The sequence below is a fragment of the Bombyx mori genome, chromosome 18 (assembly GCF_030269925.1).
Source record: "Bombyx mori chromosome 18, ASM3026992v2".
Taxonomy (NCBI): domain Eukaryota; kingdom Metazoa; phylum Arthropoda; class Insecta; order Lepidoptera; family Bombycidae; genus Bombyx; species Bombyx mori.
In genome coordinates, this window is record NC_085124.1 from 2152999 (window position 1) to 2177260 (window position 24262).

Genomic DNA, 24262 nt, shown 5'->3' on the forward strand with positions numbered 1-24262 from the left:
ACGCGGCGTCGAATAGGATATGCGGTTTTGATCTTAATGCAAATAGCGCACGATACGACCTCGCCTTAAGCTGTTAGAAAAACGCATTTACTAATGTTATTTTTATTTCGCAGGTGCCACGGTAAGGAACGAAGGAGAAGCCGTTATTATCGGCAGGATAGTTAAGGGGGGCGCGGCGGAGAAATCTGGACTCCTACATGAGGGCGACGAGGTAAGGGCTCCGATAAAAACTAACAAACATTATAGAGGTAGGTTGCTGGTCGGCTGGGCCTAACGCCAGGCCCGTGAAGTCCACGTGCGACGGTAACCACTCACCAACAGGCGGGCCGTACCCTCACCTGACCTGACAACGCCATCATAATTATAATAAAGTATAGAAGCGTTTTACTTTTAGATTTTACTTTTAAGGCCTTAGATTTATACAATGAGGCCTGCGTTAAGGGGTGTTTTGGTTTCGGTTAAGGGATTAATTAAATAAGAGCCCAGTGAGCTCACTTACTCGTTCTGCGAATCTAGTATAACCCCTCAAGGTTACCAGAATAGGTAGGGAAAAAATTAACAAACATTCGATTTGACTAGTCGATATTATGTTGGTCTGTGTATGAATTCATGAACACACAAGGTTTTTTAAATCAGTTCAGTTTGGATAGTTGATATCATGTTGGTCTGAATAGTGGCTGAATGTTTTTTTTTTATTGCTTAGGGTTGGACTAGCTCACAGCCCACCTGGTGTTAAGTGGTTACTGGAGCCCATAGACATCTATAGCCTAAATGCGCCACCCATTCACTGCTGAGGATCGTGACTCCGTCCAATTCCGTCAACCAGCTGTCTCCATCGATCCCGCCCTACAGCCCGATAAATTAAAATGGCGATAAAAAAGTTAAGATTTCAATTATTTAGTTGTCAGTTCTATATCTTCATGGTCTATGTCAGATCACATGTCAGAAATAGGTGGATTGGTGGTACCTACCCGTGCGGACTCACAAGAGGTCCTACCACTGGTAAAGTGTTGTCGTCCAACAGCTGCTGGAGGTGAATGGCGTGGCGATGCGCGGCAAGTCCGTGCACGAGGTGTGCCAGGTGCTGGGCGCGCTGTCGGGCACGTTGTGTGTGGTGCTAGCGCCGCGCGCACGATGCGTGCGGGCCGCGCCGCCGCCGCGCGTGCTGCACGTGCGCGCGCACTTCGACTACGATCCGGAGGACGACGTGTACATCCCCTGCAGGGAGCTCGGTAACCCCTCCCCCTTCAATTTGGTTTTCTTTTTCGGGCCGGGCCAAAGTTTCTGCACGTTGGACCCTGTGGTCGAGCACATTAAGGAACCGAGGACTTTTTGGGCGGGAACGCGAGGAGTGAAGTTGTGTGATTTTGGTTTATTTAGTGTTTCTTCAGCTTTAAATGTGTAATAATGTTGGTTTATTAACTGTTTAATATCTGTGAAAGTGCACAAATGTGGGAAAATGAAACAAAGCCGCTGGACGTAACTTCTCGGGATCCTCCAAAAAGTTCACTGAAAAAGTCTCAGTAAATGACCACCATTTTACTGATATTATTTTTCATCCAATATCATCTATTTTCCTTTAGTTTCGTCCCAGTTGATTAATGTCTCAAATTAATCATCTTCATTTCATTTCATTTCACTCCATACTATCATTTTTCATAAAAATAAGAATAAAAACTAAAATAAGACATGACTTAAAGGTCTTAGTTACCAGGTCATAAAACCCCTTAAAAAAAATTAAGGAACCGAAGCTGTAAAAGGTTTACCTACTAAGCGACTTCCCAGCACTCTCGGCATCGCATGTAGCTCACCGCCAATCGGTGTGCAGTTGTATAGAGCTGCTGTAAGGCATTGCACTAGACGCTCCTCGTAACCTTCACCGGAACCCTGCAACCCGGTTTCATTCGGGCAGTGTAAAATAATTGTTAATCACTTATTTCATTATTAAGGGCTTAATTTATTACACATTGGCCTTGGCCATTTGCCATTTGACCTCCGTCATAGTCGACCGTCTTACCTATCAAACCGGAGCGAAGATGTCTCAGTTAAATGGTATATTTTATTTTCTTCGGTTTTTACGAACCGCAGACATACTTAATAATACTTTTAAGACTTAATCATTAGGTACGGTTTTAAAATTACTTCCAATGTTTCGAATAATTCAAAATTTGGAGGTCACTGGCGACTAATCGATTAGCCTACTTCATAATTACCTTTAACTCGCAGGTATTAGCTTCCAAAAAGGTGACGTGTTACACGTGATAAGTCGCGAAGATCCGAACTGGTGGCAGGCGTACAGGGAAGGTGAAGAGGACCAGACCCTCGCCGGACTAATACCGAGTCAAGCGTTCCAACACCAGTAAGCTGTTTCTCAATAGCCATATTTCTAATACAACAAAGTCTATTTTTGTACTTTATTAGTATCTTTATAACAGCTCCTTTATATTAGTTGAGTCATGACCGAAGTGATTTTTACGTAACGATGCTTCCATCCCGGCTATATCGTACGTCGCCTGAAACCATTTTGGAGAGTCTCGCAAGGATTTTATCGGAAAGCCAAACCGCATTTTGGCTTCAAGGGATTCTGGAGATTCCATTTTACGAAGCAACTTACCTTCGACTTTTTATATCCTAACTAAAAAATTGACGAGGTGGGTAGTTGTTAAACTCCCATAGACACAGCCCAGTGAGTTTCTCACCGGATCTTCTCAGTGGGTCGCGATTCCGATCCGGCGGTAGATTCAGCGAAGCCCTGCTCTTGCTAGGGCTAGTGTTATCAAATTCTCTCAGGTTGAGTCCGTGAGCACACCTGCCCGTCCGCGCGTTGTTGTAATAGCTTCTTAGATTATGTTACGTCGTAACAAAATTGACTCGTTGTTGGCTAGTATATTTTGTTTTCGAAATTTCTAGACACCTACGTTGTGGGCGTTTCTTATCGAATGTTCCAGAAAGAAATTGATTTCCTGTACCAACGATTACCTTATATGGTCATTATGAAGCTATCACTAGTTAAAGTGCGCGGTTTTCATTCCTTGTAACAAATATATATTTTGTTTGTTTGTGTGTAATTATATTTTGTATTAATTTTATATTTTAGAATTTTGTTACGACTTAACAACAACCAGTGAATAGGTAGAAAAAACAAAGTTTAAATATCTACAAACCATTGAAGAAAATATCTCTTCCTCATCCAACTCCAATCTGCTCGTTCAAAGCAGTAAAATGCCGTGTTTTTCCAGACGGGAAGCAATGAAGTTAACGTTGGCCGGCGAAGTGGCAGCCCGCGACAAGCCAAGGAAAGGTGGCACTCTGCTGTGCGCGAGAAAACCGCCGCGCAAGAAGAAGGGCAAGAAGGCGACCAGTGAAGCTGGATACCCTCTGTACTCGACGTCTGGCGGAGACGGTATGCACTTGACAGTCGACGGTACTTATATTTGTTTTTTATTATTTATTTCCTAAAATTTGGCTAACCGCATAAACCAGTGATTCCCAAAGTTTTCGACTCAATATTAATCTCACATGTACGAGAATATTAATGTACCTTCACTCGCTAGCGATTGTTGTGACGTTATGAAAAATTGCGACTACAATATATGTATCTGTTGATAACATACATAATAGACATCTTAGGGCTGATCAATGCTGAAGCCACAATTGGGACAAAGTACACTTGCACCATTGGATCTAACCGACTACTATTCATATAGATTATTATTTTTAATTTGTATACATTTATCCCTTTCTCCAATAATGGAAAATATTCAAGAAACAATACAAGGCAGTTTGTTAAAAGTGAATACTTAGGTCCATTTTAGTTCTACATACCTATTGCATCTCAAGGATCATATTAATACAGAACTTTTTCGTTTCGATAAAAGTTTGGGAATAACTGGTTGAATCGCATTCATAGCTTATGTTATTACTGATACCCAACCGTGAACGAACTTCACATTTCGTAGGTAGAGCTTTTTAGAGTTAATAGACCATAACTACATAGATATTGATAGACAAAGTAAATTAATAATACGACAGCTGTGTTACCTACATGACGGGGAAAAAATAATTAAACACGATTTAACTAGCTTGACTTGTATCTGTGATGATATGCACATATTTATGTAACGAATTCTTTCAAAGTAATATTTAATAGCTTTAAAGAGTCAGTCATTTAGAAACTTGTGAACGCATCTAGAATCCAAAAAATTTCAAAACTTTGCACTCCATTTTCAAAATTGTTTTCCCGCAATAGATCTCTCTAGTTACATCCAAAAAGAAACTCTTTTAATCAAAACGCCACTGTCATTGTCGCTTCCAGAATACGAACAAGAAGAGATCCTGACGTACGAAGAGGTAGCACTGTACTATCCGCGCGCGTCACACAAGCGACCTATAGTGCTGATAGGGCCACCCAACATAGGCCGACACGAACTGCGGCAGAGACTCATGGAGGACGGCTCGAGGTTTGCCGCAGCCGTGCCGCGTGAGTATCAAACTTTGATTGTCCCTATAGGGTTACGCTATCAAACTATCGTCGTCGTCGTGGCCTAAAGGATAAGACGTCCGGTGCATTCTTATCGAGCGATGCACCGGTGTTCGAATCCCGCGGGCAGGTACCAATTTTTCTAATGAAATACGTACTTAACAAATGTTTACGATCGACTTCCACGGTGAAGGAATAACATTGTGTAGTAAAAATGAAACCCGCAAAATTATAATTTGCATAATTACTGGTAGTAGGACGTCTTGCGAGTCCGCACGGGTAGGTACCACCACCCTGCCTGTTTCTGCCGTGAAGTAGTAATGCATTTCGGCTTGAAGGGTGGGGCAGCCGTTGTAACTATACTGAGACCTTAGAACTCATATCTCAAGGTGGGTGGCGGCATTTACGCTCTAGATGTCCTTGGGCTCCGGTAACCACTTAACAGCAGGTGGGCTGTGAGCTCGTCCACGCATTTATGCAATAAAAAGTAAAAAGTGGGATTGTTTTATAGACATTCTCTGTCATGACTAATGTCATGAGTAGATTTGATTTTGAAGTATAATCTTTATTAGCATTTGGCTCTGTTGTTGTTGTCTTTACTGATGAGTGATTGATGTCAGAACTGTTTTGTTTCCAGACACGTCGAGGCCGCGTAAGGACCACGAAGTGCCCGGCCAGGATTACCACTTCATATCGCGCACGCAGTTCGAAGCCGACATACTGAACAGAAAATTCGTCGAGCATGGAGAATATGAAAAGGCTTACTACGGTAAGATAGAAATCGTATAAAATGTCCCTAATACTATTTTTGTTATTTTCATTTATGTTGTTTACTTTATTACTTTTATAATGTGAAAACAATAACTTCCAATAATTGTATGAGTTTTAAATTCTTATAATTAAAGTAGATATTTTAAAACTGTTTGTGCAGTGGTTTCGTTATAGGAATGAAACCCTGCCGAGTTTTGAATTTTTGACTTCACACGTTGTCGGTTTCTTACTGTTAGGTACATAATTTACCTTAATTAATACTTTCATAATTTGGTCTAAATACGTATTTTTTTTATTGCTAAGAAGGGTGGACTAGCTCACATCCCACCTGGTGTTAAGTGGTTACTGGAGCCCATAGACATCTACAACGTAAATGCGCCACCCACCTTGAGATATAAGTTCTAAGATCTCAGCATAGTTACAACGGCTGCCCCACCCTTCAAACCGAAACGCATTTCTGCTTCACGGCAGAAATAGGCAGGGTGGTGGTACCTACCCGTCCGGACTCACAAGAGGTCCTACCACCATTTAATTGTGTTAATGTATTTCTTTTTTTGTAGGCACGTCATTGGAAGCGATACGCGAAGTAGTGAACTCCGGTAAAATCTGCGTGCTGAACCTGCATCCTCAGTCGCTGAAGATCCTGCGTAACTCCGACCTCAAGCCCTACACCGTGTTCGTAGCACCGCCCAGCCTCGAGAAATTACGACAGAAGAAGATCCGGAACGCGGAGGCATTCAAGGTACGCCGCCTGGATATTATCAATGGGTTTCAACAAATATTGCCATTAACGTTACCGAAAAAAACCAAGAGTTTTATTGATTCTCATATATTATTTTGATTAAGAACATTTAAATAATCAGTATGTTTAAAGCTTCAAGTGTTCAATGTTGTATATTTTTTTTTGTTTAAAAGTTTGAAATATGTTGGTTACATTGACGATATTATTATGTTTTCAAGAACCTTTTATTTCATTGCAGGAGGAGGAGCTCAAAGAAATAATTGCAACTGCAAGAGATATGGAATTGAGATGGGGCCATTTATTCGACATGATAATAATCAATAACGACACACAACGTGCCTACCAGCAGCTGTTGAACGAGATCAACAGCTTGGAGCGCGAGCCGCAGTGGGTGCCCGCTCACTGGCTCAAGCACACCTAGCGAGAATTCAACATAGTTGCTTGTCCGGCAACTAAAAGACTGATTCGAGTCGAAAACGAGATTAGGCGACGTAACGTTAACGTGACGGAGACGAAACGTAACGTAACGCGAACGTATACAAGGAGCGTCATGTTAAATTTTGTGTTTCTGTTCGAGATTTTAACGCAAGTGATCATACATTTGCTCGTCTACGTTATGAATGCTTGCGATTTGAAAAGACACAATAATAATCATACGTCTAAAGAGATTGTTTCGCGTAGAGCTAGATGTACCGATACGAGTACGAGTTTTGTAGAAAATATAGAATTTAATAATGTGTTCCCGAATTTAGTTGACGATGCTAATAAATGAAAATTACCGTAGGGATATCTTATTGTGTTTCGATAATTTACGCCAAATAACTTTACACTCTGTCGACCCGGTCAGAATCAACTACGGAAGCCGAAACGGTATAAATTAAATAAACCGTTAGGTACATAAACTTGTAACTGGGAATAAAAAATTGGTGATCTAAGTCTTGCTTAGTAATTTAATACTGCGTAAGCCCGCAATGTAAAGTATGCAATAATTGAAAAATGAAAAATGTTTCGCGAATTATTTTACATTTCGTTTAATATATTTTTTGTCATGTATTTTTGGTTAAGGGACTACAACCGCGCGGGCTGCCGTCACGTGTCGTGACGTATACCGGCGAATTTCAATTTGAAGTAAGAAATTATTGACGCGTTAGCAGGTATCTACATATGTAACCATGCCGGATAAGGCTTTCAATCTTCAATGAAGTTTTAAAAAGAGAAGTTATATTATCATTCAAGTTGATTAAATTAAGCTCGAATTTCATTTTAAGTCTAATAGAACCTGTAGAAATTGCGTTAGTAAATCTTATTTATGCAAGGTAAGGTTTACATTAACATGAAATATAAATTTTAGACCGAACGGTGTGACAGAGTGTGGGCTAAATTGGTAATTTAATTTTTATATTTTGTAGACACGTTCGTGTCATATACATTACCAGATGAAACAGTTTCTGTTTTAATCTTAATTTTGTACTTATGTTAAAGAAGCAAGCATCACTAATCAACGGTTTGTTTTAAAACGACTTATTGTTTGAGGGTTGCCAACATTCAATCTTCCAAAACACGAGTTTTTAGAGGGCTGAGACGTCTAAAACGAATTTAGTTCCAAATTAATGTTTAAAATTTCGTTGGCAACTTCGAGTAGCAGCTTAGTGAGATGTGAAATCTTATGAAAAGATGAGGGTAGAGGTGACAATGAGAGAAATTTACAATTTCAATAGTTAGCTCTTAATGTAGACCACTAAATTGGCACTTTTTCATTCCATTTGTCCAATACTCGTGAACACGAATTTTATCAATGTATTTAAAACTCGTTATTTAAAAATATATTTTCTGTGTATATTATGTTCCATTACCATGTTTCAAATTAAATTGGCTGTGTTGCCATTTAATTTTGTGTGCGTGTACCAATTCAAATAATCGTATTTTAATTAAGTATGTATTCGAGTTTTATGATGTTTTAAAAAATGTTTTTACATATTGAATAAAATAATTTTCCAACTTATTGAATAGTAAAAACTCGAACCCTTGTTGAATTATATTACGTATGTTCGAAAAGATATGTATTACATTTATTCAATACCTAAAACATTGCCTATTTATAATACATCCAGAACTTTTTAATTAATTAAACTAGGGGAAAGTTAATAGATTGTTAAATTTTACCATCACTGCTACAATAATATTAATGCGATGGAATTTACGGGCAGCAGTTAAATAAAATAAAAAACATAGATAGTTAAAACGAAAAAAAAATAAAGAATAAAGTACGATGAATAATACAATAAAAATATTTCTCTAAGGCCAAATTTATAAAGGTAGTTTTAATAGGAATTTTTTGAAAATTTTCTCCTTGTAGTTTTATCTTGAGGTTCTCGCTGATGAGGTGGATCGAGCGTAGCATGTTGATACCAACAAAAATCAATAAAATCGCTATCATAGTGAGTAGAGAAGCAATATTTTATATCCGTATAATCAAAATTCTACTGTGTGTAACGACATATCTGTTTTATAGAAAATTTCGATACCTTTGCCCGATTGTTTTATTAACTATTTGACAGCTGACGGTTCAAAAATTATGACTTAAAATACAGTATCCTGTTTTAACTGCAACACTATGCGATATTTCTGAAATAAAATCACATGTAAAATTCTATTTATTGGATTTCTTTTAGCCATCAATGAAATTATGTTTCTTAGTTCATCTCGGACCCTCTGTGATTCACTAATATAATATAACAGGATTATTATAGCAATAATGATACAAAATAAAATGAAAACAAATATTCTAAATGTCCAATAAATATACAAAGTCGCGGTAAAATTGTTTAGATAGAATTGTGTAAAAATTTTCAATTATGTTAGTGCCAAATGAAACCACTCGAGTAGTGGTACCAATGATCATCTTTGAGAATCACAATTTTCATATTAAGTACCTACCTATGTCATATGATAATTATATCACTATTGTGTATTTTTTTGTTTAGGCGTAAACTGATTTCAGTTTGAGCGCTGGTTAAATTCATAGTTTTTTTTTATCGCAAATCGAACTTGGCCATTGTATAATCTAAATGTTACCGTAAGTGGAACACACATATAATGGGTTCGGTATAAGCTCAGAATCATCAAAAACTGTTTCACATTATTAATAGGTCCTTTATTTGAAACCATGAATACATATTATAATTTAGCCAGTGGAGGTGCTATCGTTTATACAATGTTTTGTTATTTTTCGTTTGTATCTTTACTTTTTAAACTACATAATTTAATGTACTAGAGATTTCAACAAAGTATAGCAGAAGTCACTACTGCATTAAATTTGTGATTAAAATATAAAAGGTTCCACAGTATTGATATTATTATTACCTAATTTATAAATAGTCCTGTATATAATTTATTAACAACTGAATAAAGATTTATAAATAACATGTTAATAGAGAACAATTTAATGTAAATAATAGACTACCTATTAAATTTAATATCAGATAATATTGGTTTTAATTGAATTCATCACTTGTTGGTAAGTTTACGGGGTGTGAGGGTTGCCATCTTGAAATAGCATTTGTAATAATGTACTTCTCGAACATAAATAATCGAGGTTCATAATAATATTATTAAGTTTGTATATCGAAAACCGACGATCTAAGACATAAAAATCCTACCTATTATATTGACCTCGACCTCACGGCTCTAACCTGACGTTTGATAATATTCGCCGTAGCAAGAGCAGTGCTTCATAGAATTTACAACCGGATCGGAAACCCGACCAAATGAGAAGATCCGGTGAGAAACTCAGTGGACTGTGTCTGAGGGCTAGACAACACTCCGCCTATTTAACGCAATGACTTCGTGAGATTCTTTTTTTAATAGAGTTTCATTGCGCATTTAGAAACACTACGTTTGGTATTAACGATGTTCTATTGGGTCGCGTGGTAGATTCTGCGAAGCACGGCTCTTGCTAGGGTTCGTGTTAGCAACGTCGTCAGGTTTGAGCCCCGTGAGCTCACCTACTAGTTAAGGTTCCGCTGATATAGCCTCTCAAGGTTATCAGCTTAGGAAGGAAAAAAAAAGTTATCATGTCAATCACCAACATTATCTTTATGGACATAAACACCACTGCATTTTATATCTTTAAACGCATAAACAATCTGATCGCTCTCCGTTATAAGTGGTCATATAAATATAAATCTAATTTAAGGCACTAGAAATAACGAAAGTGTTGTATCTGATGGTCTATAATAGTCACCTTTAAATAGTCTGTTTAAAGTGGAGTCCTTTGAGACGAGCCGAGGCACATAAATTGTTTAGTTTAGTTAATTTTTAACTCTTCAGGATTCAACTATTAAACGTTGATTACTCATACTGGCTTACTAATTATTTAGGATATAACAAAGTGCCTAAATAATTAGTGGCAGTGGGCTGGCCATATATGCCGTAGGACTGACGATCGCTTGAGCAGACGGGTTCTCGAGTGGAGACCGCGCAGCGGAAGACGTAACGTGGGACGCCCCCTAGCTAGATGGTGCGATGACCTCCGCACGGTGGCCGGCAAGAAGTGGATGAGGAGAGCCGTAGACCGGGCTCAGTAGTGTAGATTGGGAGAGGCCTATGTCCAGCAGTGGACGACTGTGGGCTGTTGATGATGATCAGATGATGATGAAAGTGCCTAAAAATCTCCAGATGTGGCTTTTAAGGCTATTTCAGATAAATCAGATGCTTTAATTCCGCCCCATTTCACTTTTCAAATAACATGGCTTCGACCTTTAACAGCAAAATAAAAGATGACACTCATGGTATGATATCTTTGCCTGTCATGTATTGAACAATCTGAAAGTAGGTACTGTAAATATACATTTTGACGGTTTTGTTGTAGGAACGCGAGAAATGTAATTGTGTGAATTAATTTAGCGTCTTCAGGTTTAAACGATTACAAGGGTTTATTAACCGTTTAGCATCTGTGGAAGTGCATAATTGTAGGACAATGAAACAAAGTCGCTGGACGTGGTTTCTTGGGTTCTTCCCAATAGTCCACTGAAGTCTTAACCAGTAGCTTTTTTTTGTTTGTTTTTTTATTGCTTTTGTAGGCAGACGAGCGTATGGCCCACCTGATGGTAAGTGGTTACCGTCGCCCATGGACTTCAGCAATGCCAGGAGCAGAGCCAAGCCGCGCGCTGCCTACTGCTAAAAACGCTAGCTTCCATTTTACGTTTCATTGCATTCGAACCCAATCGATGATTCCGATAAATCATTTTATACTATTATATATTATTATATAAACATACAACATATTATTATATTATTTTCCAAATTATAAAATACACACATACAATTATACAAGATTGTATGTTATGGTATGATACTTTCGCCTTTCCTGTTGAAAAAATAAACCATTATTATTTTGACTTTTGACATTATCTTATCTATGACATTGACGTTAACTTCACTTTCACAAATTTATTTTGACGTAGGTATTCAAATTTTGCAATTTACTAATTGGAGCGAAAACACAATTCATTACAAAATTAAAATTAATTCTACTTCATAATTAAAAATATATTTCCGTAATGCCGTCAATGAAAGTGGAAGGCGATAGTGATGGAGATGGAGAAATGTCTGGGGGTGATACCGAAAGATCTGGGGGCTCTTCCCGTGGCCCAGACCGGGACTCTAGCGCTGAGGAAGCTGACGAGCCTGACTCCGACGATTCTTCGGAAATGGACGAAGGCGAGTGTGAGAGACGCAGAAACGAATGTCTCGATAACTTAGGTTCGTAGATAAGTTACTTTTGAGGTTATGTTTACAAAACAATGTCGAATTGTTTTCGAAACATATGGGCTCTAATCGCTGTTTCAGTAGAGTTATCGTATATATTTTTAACTAATAATACATTAGATTATTATAACATTTATAAATAATGTACTAAATTGAATTTCCTAGATTAAATTTCTAGAATTTCATTGCTAAAGTACTCTTAATGGACACGTTTGTATTTCGATAATAATATTGAACGAAAAAGACAATTTAAATTCGCTATTTGATAAAAAGTAAAAGTACAAATAATGCAATAATTAAAACTAGCTTTACAGTTGAACAACCAAATTCTTCTGACTATATAACAATTTTATGTTGAGCAATTATATTTTTAGGTGCTATTAAGTTTCGTAAATAAATTAAAACTCCCAAAGCCTCCTTGTCAGAAACATAAGTGTGAAATATTATTGTTGATTCTAACAAACTTTACCGAAATTATTCACAGCAAAACTTGAGAGACAGTTCACTGTGCTTCGAGAACAATTGTACGTAGAGAGAGTGAAGCAAGTTGAATATCAACTGGCCGAAGTGAGGGGTGGTCGCTCCCAGGAATATCTCGGTCCACTTCGAAGACTGCAGGAGAATATGAGAATCAGGTGCTGAAATTAAATAAAATTCATTGAAAACTTAGATACATTTGACAGTGGATCTTTTGAGATAATTTAATTCATAAAAAACGATAAAGTAGACAAATAATCATACCATCACCCCCACAAATATTACTTTCTTGGCTAACTAACTACAACATAAATAAAAACAATACTATAAACAATGATATTGTTAATTTTCTTGTGGTGTCTTCTTTCTTAGATTCTGTATTGCCTGAGATCTGTATCTTCTCTGAGATACTCATATGGAGTTCTGTGAAGAAGCTCAGACCCTACCTGTTGTTTAGTGATTTTCATTCCAAAAAGTCCACTACTAACTTTTTTAGTACTAAAATCAATTCTGAAACCGGCAGTAAAGTCACTTTGACTTCACTTGACTGTCTAAAGCAATAAAGTGATTAAATTGACAATGCTTCTAGAACAATAAATTCCATGGGAATAACTATAACTATAATTTGTTTATAATATTACAAAAAATGATAACATTTTAACAAATAATAGAAGTTTTTCAGTTTTTTAAGTGGTACTGAGTCAACTTGAGAACCACCAAAACAGCCATTTTACAACTTGTAATTTTATTGAAACAAAAGAAAATGTATCTAAAAATAAAACATTATTTGGAAACGTCCATCTCACAAAATGAGTTTGAATTCTATTGCAATAGAATATATGCTTCATGTTGAAACAGCAGAATTATGCAGGACCATTATACTTACCTATCTATCCTAATCCTAATCTGAGTATTTTGGTAGAGTGAATATAAACTAGGAATGATCTAGGCTGGAAAAAGACGGAAGAGCTTACTGCTAGATACTGACTAATTAGAATCAGGCTGTTATTTGAAGTTTAAATTCTTTGTGTGTTTATTTATTTTTGAATGCACAGTTAGCTGATGAAGTGGATCACAGCCCACCTGCTGTAAGTTGTTACTGAGGACCATAGACATCACAATGTGTGACAAAGCTGCTACATGTCCCTAAATATAAAGAGCTCATGTTAGATATGTGTTGCAAGTCTCACTCCTGCCATTCCAGCACCTTCAGGAAGTACATTATTACAGGTGCAAAACAGTTACTAGAATATGAGGCACTGGCTCTATGACAGTCTGTTACTTTTACGAAGTTAAGATGTGATTTAAAAAATAGACAATGATTTTGAAGCATTTTAGGCACTGGAGTTTTTGCCCTGACCCTTTAAGAGTTCCTTGGTAGTACAGTGAGGTAGTAAAAGCTTTATGAAGCCAAGATTCCATACCAGAACCCTATACATGATAGTTATAGTAAATAATTTAAATGAGTCGTCTATTATCAAAGGCGGCAATCTGTGCATTTGGACAACAAAATTTTATTGATATGTCAATACAGATTGATTTGAATATAATCGTCTCCTTCAAAGAATACGGTTCAAAACCTGCATTAAATAAAGGTTAATAGTTAACCTGTTATTTATCTAAGATGTCGTTCCGAAGAGTTTTGTGACTGCCGATGGAATACAAAGTCAATAATTTGTTTTTCTGATTTACCAATCATTGTCCAAAAGTCAGATTGCCGCCTTTGATAATAGTCGACTCAAATGTATGAATGAATTGGGTGTATATGATATATGATCTAATTCAGTAACGGTTATCTCCAGAATCGAAGTAGCCGGCATACTCAAGCAAATGAGGATCGAGAACATAAAACACAAGTTTGAGGCTGAAGAACAAGCAGCACACCAACATTTCAAGGTAAGTAATTGTTATACCCTCTCAGGAGTAATATCTGTGTTCAATAAAAACAAAACGTTGTTTCCCAAAGCAAAACCAACATTTTAAATATTCAATTCAACATTACAATCATGGTGAATAACAGCAAAAGAAAAACATTCTTCTGTTTGCGTTTGTGCATAGAATTTTAATCAACGATCAATACAAGCATAATATACCATCACGAAACATAATATCACCATCACCATCATCCCACAGTTGTTCACTGCTGGACATAAGTCTCTGAATTTAAACACTAAAGTTTTTGGCTTAATCAGTCGTAGAACTGTTTAAAATATGTAATAGTATAATGATGTATTTTTTTTTTCTTTTTTTTTTTTTATTGCTTATGTGGGTGGACGAGCTCACAGCCCACCTGGTGTTAAGTGGTTACTGCAGCCCATAGACATCTACAACGTAAATGCGCCACCCACCTTGAGATATAAGTTCTAAGGTCTCAGTATAGTTACAACGGCTACCCCACCCTTCGAACCGAAACGCATTACTGCTTCACGGCGGAAATAGGTGGGGTGGTGGTACCTACCCGTGCGGACTCCCAAGAGGTCCTACCACCAGTATAACCATGTATAGACAGTAACCAAAATTTGCATAGTATTGTGATAATAATGTTAAAGGTATAGATTCAGTTATATGTGAAGAGTTCAAGATGTAAAGATATTGATAATGAAGCTAGGTCGTTGTGTTAACGAGTGTAAGAATGCATTATAAGTGCCAAAATTTTAGTTACCATGCTCACTCTAAGCTTTCTAAGCCAATTTTCTATAATATAACTGTAACTCAATTGAAAAAAAATTTTTAAGAGCTGTCCATTGTTCACCTCAATCTAAAACTGTGCTTATTAATATTATTATAATTGATGTAAGTGTTGGATGATGAGACAGAATTATGTATGAATGAAAAACAATCACCCAGCTCATTAAACTACTTAGTTCTTTGGAAAACATATGTCTTCCGGTCTTTCAGTTTTCATTGATTTCCAACAAAGGTGAGTATATGATTGTTCTCATTGTATCTTCATACAATTCAATATTTGTTCTAAATATCTATCTGTAATGCATTTAAATTAAAATAATAGCATTCGTTCTAATGACGATTTTGAATGCTGGTAAATGAGTCTCTGGATAAACAGACAGACAAACACAAGCTACTGGTGGAGCCTTAACGTTATCTAAGAACGTTATGACATGTCCTTCTTCAAACGAGGCTTGTGGAGAGTATTAAGCGGTAGGCAGCGGCTTGGCTCTGCCCCTGGCATTGCTGAAGTCCATGCGCGACGGTAACCACTCACCATCAGGTGGGCCGTATGCTCGTCTGGCTACAAGGGCAATAAAAAAAAAAACGTTATGGATACGAGAATTTGAGCAATTTCTATGAATTTTCTTTATGTTTTACTACTACATGAAGACTGCGGGATGGATGTAATGTGATCTGCGTCAACCCTGTTCCGCCGTCTCAATGGCCCCGATTTGGCTCCGGCCCGGTCTGAGGTAGGGCGCCGTCTGTGAGCGGCAGGCGTTTTTAGTGAGGTTCAACTCCCACATACCCCATCTGCCGCGCGGGTGGGGATCCGGCGATTTTCTCCTGTGGAAAAAAAAAACTAAATGTAGCCTAAGCTAAGAACTGGAATTATTTGTTCTTGATTCCTATACCGCAATGGATTTTCTATTTCCCGCATCCTGATTCCTCCTTGGAGCTAGTATCTGATAATAGTTAATAGTTTCTGATAATTTGAATATAGGAATATAAGAACGAATATATGTATTTCGTTTTTCCGCGACCACTGCACAGGCCTGCCGTTTCAAGCCTATATCCTTAGTTTAAGAAAAAATCTTATTAATCTTGCGCGGTATTTATTATTGAAAACAATAAATTATTATGCCATATTTATGAATTTATTGGAAATATTGGTAACAGTAATGGAACAGTACATTCGAAACGAATATTTTAAATAAATAAAAAAAGAAACAATATTTATAAAACAAATAATAACAATACATTCAGTATGAAGTCGTTACGAGAAAAAAATATTAATGTTTTGTTACCTAGTTAGTATAAGGCTTAAACTTTAGGTCAATAAAAACGTTTTAGACTGTGTAACTCGCAGTTGCTTATCTCGTTCACAAATAGTTAACAAGGCGTAAACTAGATGGCGCTAGTTGTCACAAAAGTAGAAATATTAAACTAGAATGCAAAGTTTCGTCAATCGCAGTTTTTATTAAAAACTTAACTTAAGATCACCGTTTCCGTTTTTAGATGTGAGATGTTTCAATAAAAAAAAATCGCTTTAGTTCAAGTTAATGCGGATTATATAGAAAAAAAAAAATGTTTGCACCGGCAATTCTTATTAAGACGTAATTATATAAAATAACGTGAATTCCGAATCGTTATCAACACGCGTCATAACTGATAACGATTGTAATGTAACATGATGATAATCGCACGTAATTGTTATGTTTTCATGTAAGACGTAGTTTTAGGAATAGGACACCCCCTGCCGCGCCCCCCAAAAGATTTCAACGCATTGTTCGTCAAAGAAGTTTATATTATGTTACTCTTTACACTGATCCATTTCACGGACCAACATTTTTACGGCTCTAATCTCGCGATTACTATTTTCCTATTCAATAGTTTGTGGTACAGATTAGTACGATTCAGTTTTCTAACGATAAATAGTAAGTTTGGCTGTTTGTCTGTGTGTCATTGATTGTAATGCGTTTAAACTTAGTACTGTCGTTGTGACGTCAGCAAAGTATTATTATTATTTTATTGCTTAGATGGGTGGACGAGCTCACAGCCCACCTGGTGTTAAGTGGTTACTTGTGCCCATAGACATCTACAACGTAAATGCGACACCCACCTTGAGATATCAGTTCTAAGGTCTCAGTATAGTTACAACGGCTGCTTCACCCTTCAAAGCGAAACGCATTACTGCTTCACGGCAGAAACAGGCAGGGTGGTGGTAATTACGCAAATTATAATTTTGCGGGTTTGATTTTTATTACATGATGTTATTCCTTCAACGTGGAAATCAATCGAGAACATTTGTTAAGTACGTATTTCATTAGAAAAATTGGTACCCGCCTGCGGGATTCGAACACCGATGCATCGCAAGATACGAATGCACCGGACGTCTTATCCTTTAGGCCACGACGACGACTTCATTATGATGTAGTACCATCGTAACGCGATAGGTGGCGCGCGAGTTGTCTTAACAAATTAATTAAAAAGATGAAACTGAAATTGAATCTTGTAAATGTAACTATACTTGAGACCTTAGAACTTATATCTCAAGGTGGGTGGCGCATTTACGTTCTGGGTGTCTATGGGCTCCAGTAAACACTTAACACCAGGTGGGCTGTGAGCTTGTCCACCCATCTAAGCAATAATAAAAAAAGAAGTAACTACTTCTTGCCTTGAGTACCTACTTCTTACGTAGCGCAGTCATGCTACATAATTATGTATTTATATTTTTTGCCTTACCACTATAGACTGTTCGCTGGCCATCCCCCTTATAGTAAACGTTTGTCTCTTTTTAGTGTCGCTATTTCGTTTCATCGAATGTCATATCACGACGCCTTTGATGTGATTTCGAAGAAACTTGAAAAAGATAAAGAACGAATTAAAACGCAGTAAAGGGGTCGTTTTAAATTTTGGGACCAAAAGCGAGTTATCTATATTAATACGTGAAGCTACAACTTTGTACCACTTTTTACCAAAATTGCGCGGACGGAGCAGTATGAAATCTCCCACACTTATAGAGAATATAGATAAAGTGTGCAGGACGCTAATATTTTTTTTAAATTTTGCCTTGAAAATACATTAAATCAATAAAGGAAACATTACACACACTACCATGTATTTGACACACACATACTAGGTATATTCTCTGTTTATTGTCAAACTTTTCTCATTGCTTAAAGTCTGTGGTCAAATTGAGAATAGTTTACTATTGTTTATCTTTAAAATTATTTGTCCAAAGTGTAGTCTTGGCAAAATCTGTGATTATAGAGGTATAATAGTCTCTGATAACAGAACCATAATAATGTTCAAACTTATAATTTCAATTAATTATAGTTGAATTTCGACTACCGCGGGATCACTGGTTTGATTTAATTCTCATAAGCTTAATGTTACCGTAATTATAAGTACAGTAAATTTGTTGTCATGACAACAGGCACGTGGTCCTATAACTATATATTCGTAAACATTGTTAAATTAGGAGTTATACATTAAAAACTACCCCAAATCTCATTCGTATCACTGGTTCGAAATTCAAATTCTAACTTGTTTGCTATTTTTCCAGTAATGCGTGTTGAAATTCGACAATTTGATTTAATCAGTATATAATACAATAATAAAGGAAAACTAACTGGATATTAGAACATTATTAAAAACAAAAGAAGTACGATTTCTAAGCTTTTAAAAAAGTTCCTATTTAAATCGTCATCCGTGTTGGCGTTATCAAATGCGTAAAACAAAAAATATGATTGAATATTATATAATTAAAGAACATGACTAAATACAAAAAAAAATTTGGAAAATTAGAGAAAGTTTAAATTCATGAAATCGTTACTTTTTTGGCCGCAAAATTGAAAAGGACCCAAAGGCCGTTTTTTTTTTCTACTTATACTGATAGCCTTGAGATGCGATTTCAGCTTGGCCTTGACGTATAGGTGAACGAAAACGTTGCTAACATAAATAATCGAGGTTCATAATAATATTATTAAGTTTGTATATCGAAAACCGACGATCTAAGACATAAAAATCCTACCTATTATATTGACCTCGACCTCACGGCTCTAACCTGACGTTTGATAATATTCGCCCTAGCAAGAGCAGTGCTTCGCAGAATGTAGCACCGGATCGGAAACGCGACCCACTGAGAAGATCCGCCAAGAAGCTCAGTGGGCTGAAAAAGGCCGCCTTCTTACTGAGGTGAAATAAATATAACTAATCTCTGAAGACGTAGTACGTACGGAGCGAAGCCGTGTAACACTTCCGCTAAACGTGTAATCTATATAGGACACTCTAAGTACATGAGTGAAGGACATTTACGATCATATAGAAAATTTCTTAAGGTTTACGTTCCGCCGATTTCACACGTGTTAAAATTTATACATTGGTCTGACCGTGCCTGATAAAACTTATTTAACATTCTCATCGAATTCCTTCTCATTCCTAAGATATTCTTGTGGCCCGCTCCTAATTTTACTGTTAGTATAGGCATAATGTCAGTCCGCTCGGATAGGGACCGCAATTCTGCATATTTCTGTGGTAAATTTCTCTGTCTATCTGCCTGCATTATGTGGAAAGCATTGGGGAAGGCCTATGTCCAGCAGTGGGCAGATAAGGGCTGATGATGATGATGATGTCTGTCTATTTCTGCCGTGAAGATTACTGCTTTCGATTTGAAGGTTTTTTTTTATTTCTTAGATGGGTGGACGAGCTCACAGCCCACCTGGTGTTAAGTGGTTACTGGAGCCCATAGACATCTATAACGTAAATGCGTCACCCACTTTGAGATATAAGTGCTAAGGTCTCAAGTATAGTTACAACGGCTGTCCCACCTTTCAAACCTAAACGCATTACTGCTTCACGGCAGAAATAGGCAGGGTGGTGGTACCTACCCGTGCTGACTCATAAGAGGTCCTACCACTAGTAAAAAACTGGTGGTGCAGCCGTTGTTACATTGTGAGACCGTAGAACTTATATCTCAAGGTGGGTGGCGGCATCTACATCGTAGATGTTTATGGGCTTCGGTAGCCAAAATCAAAAGGTTTGTTTTTATTTTAGGCTTTTATAGGCACTATTAAACCATGACTTCACCACGTATAAGCAGCGCGATGTCGAGCTGGTACCGTGATGGTTGTGACCCGTGATTGAGGCCGAGGTTACAGAACCCCTAAAAAATCTACCGGTTGATACATCGATTTGGGTTTACTAGATTTATCGTAGCGAAAACTGATTCAAAAACCGTTTTTGTTTTTTTTAAACCTTATATTATTAACGGTATGTAATTGAAGAAGCCTATATTAATTCTCGTAGTGTGCGCATAATTTCTGCTGGTAAGCAAACGCGGGTTCCGGTGTGAAAGAGAATTTAACAATGGTGGCCGGCAAATTAAATTGTGTTGATACAAAACGATTTGATGACTGGTGGTAGACAGGGACGTCTTAAATTAGGCTGGGGCCCTTGGGCACACAAGAATTTGAGGCCCTTTTAGGAAGTAAAAAAAAAAGCGAATTATAATAACATTTTTTTACTGAGTATGACCATTTATTATAGGTAATCAAATACAGTATGATATAATATGTCATTAAGGATATTAGAATGCTGCTGGTTTTTTGGTTACGATTGCTAGATGGTGTAGGTACTTAGTAAATTAGGTAGGATGCGTTCGGAAATACTATTAATTACAGTAGTAATAGGCGCAGTCATCGATATAATGGCGTAGTATATGCCTTGTAAATACCTTACCTTCCTACCTAAATACCTTCTGATGAGATTACTGATTTGTGAAAAAAGTGTAATGTGCCCGACAAAAATGTTCTGAGAATAAATGTGTGAGAGAAATTGTCGGTCCTTCGGGGCCCCCTGAGAATGGGGGCCCTGGGCACGGCCCCGTGTGCCCTTATGGTAAAGACGGTATTGGTGGTAGGACGTCTTCTGATCGTCCGGATAAGTACCACACTACCGCCCTGTCTATTTCTACCACAAAATAATGCGATTCGGTGTGAAAATTAGAGCACCCGTTGTACTATAGAACTTGAGACTTAGAACTCATGTCTCAAGATGGGTGGTTGTATTTACATTGTTTGATGTCTATGGGCTTTAGTTACCACTTAATACCAGTTCGGCCGTGGACCGTTCAACCGAATAAGCAATTGTTTTGCAATATGTGATGCAAATGGGGACCCATAATAATATACTCAGCGGTGGAAGTTTATTACGATTTAATTATGTACGTATTCATTATCATGAAGTTTACTTTTTAAGACTAAATCTCTCGATATTCTTATTATCATTATCATTTTGTTATTTTTATTTTTTTTATTGCTTAGGTAGGTGGACGAGCTCACAGCCCACCTGATGTTAAGTGGTTACTGGAACCCATAGACATCCACGACGTAAATGCGCCACCCACCTTAAAATGTTATTAATAAAATTTAATAAAAGTAACATGGTAAATGCAAGATTAAACCATAAAAGTAGTTTTAAACGTGTTTATTACTCGCGAAAATGTATGACAATCATTTTTTTTCTCTACCTGTTCACTGGTAGCCTGAGAGGCTATTCCGGCTAAGCCCGGACGGGTAGGTGAGCTCAGGGGCTCAACCTGCAAAGAACTTGCTAACACTAGCCCTAGCAAGAGCAGTGCTTGGCTGAATCTACCTGGTGGATCGGAATCGCGGGCGCCGGCTGTGAGCGGCAGGAGTTTTTAGTGAGGTTCATGAACTCCCACATGCTCCACTCGCCGTGCGGGTGGGAATCCGGTGATTTTCTATTATTATTTATTATTTTATTTATTTATGTACACATAAAAAATATGACATAGTACAGAGTAATAGGAAAATTATGTACAAAGGCACTGCTGATTTCTTTAAGAAATCTCTTCCAGCAGACCTGCGAGAGGATTATGAGAATAATAATTAAAAGTGATGAGTGTGTGTAGAACAGCTAAAATAACAAATACAACATGATAATTATAGTAATGCACATACACATAGCAAATATTGTTAAACTTGAATACAAAATATTATAAGTAACACACTATATACGAAGAGTATAGAACAATGATCATTCGGTTTTCTCCTATACTAAAAAAAAAGACGTACTTATCAGCTCAAAGAATCCCGTACTCATTTCTGCGTAATGTCGGCCAAGCTAAATTTCCAGTGGTATTACATTTTTCTTCGAGAAGATGTGATCTAGAATTTAGGAGAAATTAGGTACATGTAATTCCCAATAATGGTCGCCGTCGTGTCGTGTAACATATGGACATGACATACTCAATGTTTTGTCCAATTCCGTAATACACCCACTGATTAGTCGAGTCCGTCGTAGGTCCGATCAGTGTTTGTTCGTGTGGGAGACGATCCGTGAACCGAATTCAGAGTCACTCGGGAGGATAAAGATATTGGCCGTCAACATAAATTACTCAAAATTTCATCTTATTTTAATACGCTTTTATTAACTTCAGACGTACATACGTTTGAAGTTAACGGTATTATCAAACCCGCAAAATTATAATTTGCGTATTTACTGGTGGTAGGACCTATTGTGAGTCCGTTCGGGTAGGTACCACCACCCCGCCTATTTCTGCCGTGAAGCAGTAATGCGTTTCGGTGTGAAGGGTGGGGTAGCCGTTGTAACTATACCTTAGAGACCTTAGAACTCATATCTCAAGATGGGTGGTGCATTTACATTATAGATGTCTATGGGTTCCAGTAACCACTTAACATCAGGTGGGCTATGAGCTCGTCCAACCAACTAAGCAATAAAAAAAAAATTATGTAAGGGAATCTTTGAACATGATTTTGACTCCCTTCAAAATATCGGATTAACTCGAAATGCGGCATACTTATTAAGGACCGATGACAATTCACTAAACACTTACACGCTTTTTTTTACAATAAAATAATTTTTTCTTGCACTATTTTTAATTTAAATTTATTAAAATTCATTTTAAATTTTTTTAGTTGGATTTTCTATAAAAGCGTATTTTTTTTTGTTTTTTTTAACTATTATTTATTATATTAATCACATTTGAATTCTTTATTTTTTTATTTCGTAGTAAAAAAAAATTAAACTACACTTCACAGAGTACTAACTACTAGATCATTACTGATTATACGCGATTATGTCGATCGCATAGTTTTTTTTTTTTCCTACCTAAGCTGGTAGCCTAGAGAGGCTATTCCAGCGTAACCTTAACTAGTAGGCGAGCTCACGGGGCTCAAACCTGACGACGATGCTAACACGAACCCTAGCAAGAGTCGTGCTTCGCAGAATCTACTACTACTGTTAGTGGATCGGGAGGATCCGAGATGACGTGTTTTGGGCGACGTCGACTGCTTTCCATTCTGTCCGCAGGACCGGGAATGTAGTTACCGGCGGCCACGATGAGAGGATTCTCGTGTCTTGCCGCTTTATCGAAGTGGCATCGCATAGTACTTACGTAAGCATAGGAAGGTTATTTCAATCGAGGCGGTTCAAATCGACTCCTTGCAAATATGTTCGAAATTTTTTACTAGAGGTCAAGTACGATTAATCTCTGTTTCTGAAATACTTTCCATCTTACAGAGATGTTTTATACAACAACGTGATGGCGTCTAGGCATTTTCCACGGAAATTAATCTCGTGTCTATGATCGCAATATCGACTCGAGTTGTTCTGAGCTAGATAAGCTAACTTTCCCGTGCTATGTATAATAAACAACTTGTAGCTTCACGAAGCGTTCTATATACCGGCTAATTGGGTCAGTATCAGCTTACGCGTGTTCGTTTTTGGGTAACCGAAAAATGTAACTTTTAGTTACCGAAACCAATTAAATGGTATGTGAGAACGAGCGTACGTATCGCTTGATGTTTTCTCGTTTTATTTACTCTGAACTCAAACGAGAATTTAGTTCACTTGATGGTGAATAATCAGCATTATACATGACACTTTCCACGTAGGGACCGCGTTTCTACACATCGCTGAGATATATTTTCTTGAAGAAGGACATTTCCAGAGCCCTACTAACGAGTATAACAGTTTACTTAGCTTATTGGCTGTATAAAGCACATAAGAGCGTAGTGTAGTAAAATGTTAAAATGGAAATTATAGATTCGGATCACCTACATCAGGGCTGGTTATATCTGAATAAATCGTGTTGCATTTTCTTCAAACAAAAACAACTTCTCGACAAAAATATATATGAAAAACTACCTACTAATGAAAAATATTAAATATTGTCTTCCTTCAACTCTGAAAACGTTTACTTCATAGGGCCAGCCGGTTCGTCACGATTTTTTATGTAATGTAAACACATAATGTAAATTGCTTTGGCCTAGAGTCAACTTATCAAGAACGGTAGGCAGCGGCTT

General features: G+C 37.3%; 2 protein-coding genes across 6 annotated transcripts in view; both read left to right on the forward strand.

Moving 5' to 3' along the window:
- LOC101742023 (protein PALS1) overlaps positions 1 to 9479 on the forward strand; it is a 185597-nt gene extending 176118 nt beyond the window's left edge. For 4 of the 5 annotated variants that reach the window (XM_038017128.2, XM_038017129.2, XM_038017132.1 and 1 more), the window contains exons 13-20: positions 114 to 211; positions 1025 to 1232; positions 2227 to 2359; positions 3240 to 3424; positions 4316 to 4480; positions 5118 to 5249; positions 5812 to 5993; positions 6232 to 9479. In XM_038017128.2, coding sequence (XP_037873056.1) covers positions 114 to 211; positions 1025 to 1232; positions 2227 to 2359; positions 3240 to 3424; positions 4316 to 4480; positions 5118 to 5249; positions 5812 to 5993; positions 6232 to 6414 — 1286 coding nt within the window. In that variant the 3' untranslated portion in view covers positions 6415 to 9479. The remainder of the gene's footprint in view (positions 1 to 113; positions 212 to 1024; positions 1233 to 2226; positions 2360 to 3239; positions 3425 to 4315; positions 4481 to 5117; positions 5250 to 5811; positions 5994 to 6231) is intronic. The other variant, XM_038017130.2, reaches the window with a different exon arrangement.
- A 1620-nt stretch (positions 9480 to 11099) lies between these two features.
- LOC101742163 (breast cancer metastasis-suppressor 1-like protein) overlaps positions 11100 to 24262 on the forward strand; it is a 149558-nt gene continuing 136395 nt past the window's right edge. Inside the window, exons 1-3 of the mRNA XM_004928076.5 lie at positions 11100 to 11756; positions 12247 to 12397; positions 14042 to 14135. Of these exons, the coding sequence (XP_004928133.1) occupies positions 11555 to 11756; positions 12247 to 12397; positions 14042 to 14135 (447 nt within the window). The 5' untranslated portion in view covers positions 11100 to 11554. The remainder of the gene's footprint in view (positions 11757 to 12246; positions 12398 to 14041; positions 14136 to 24262) is intronic.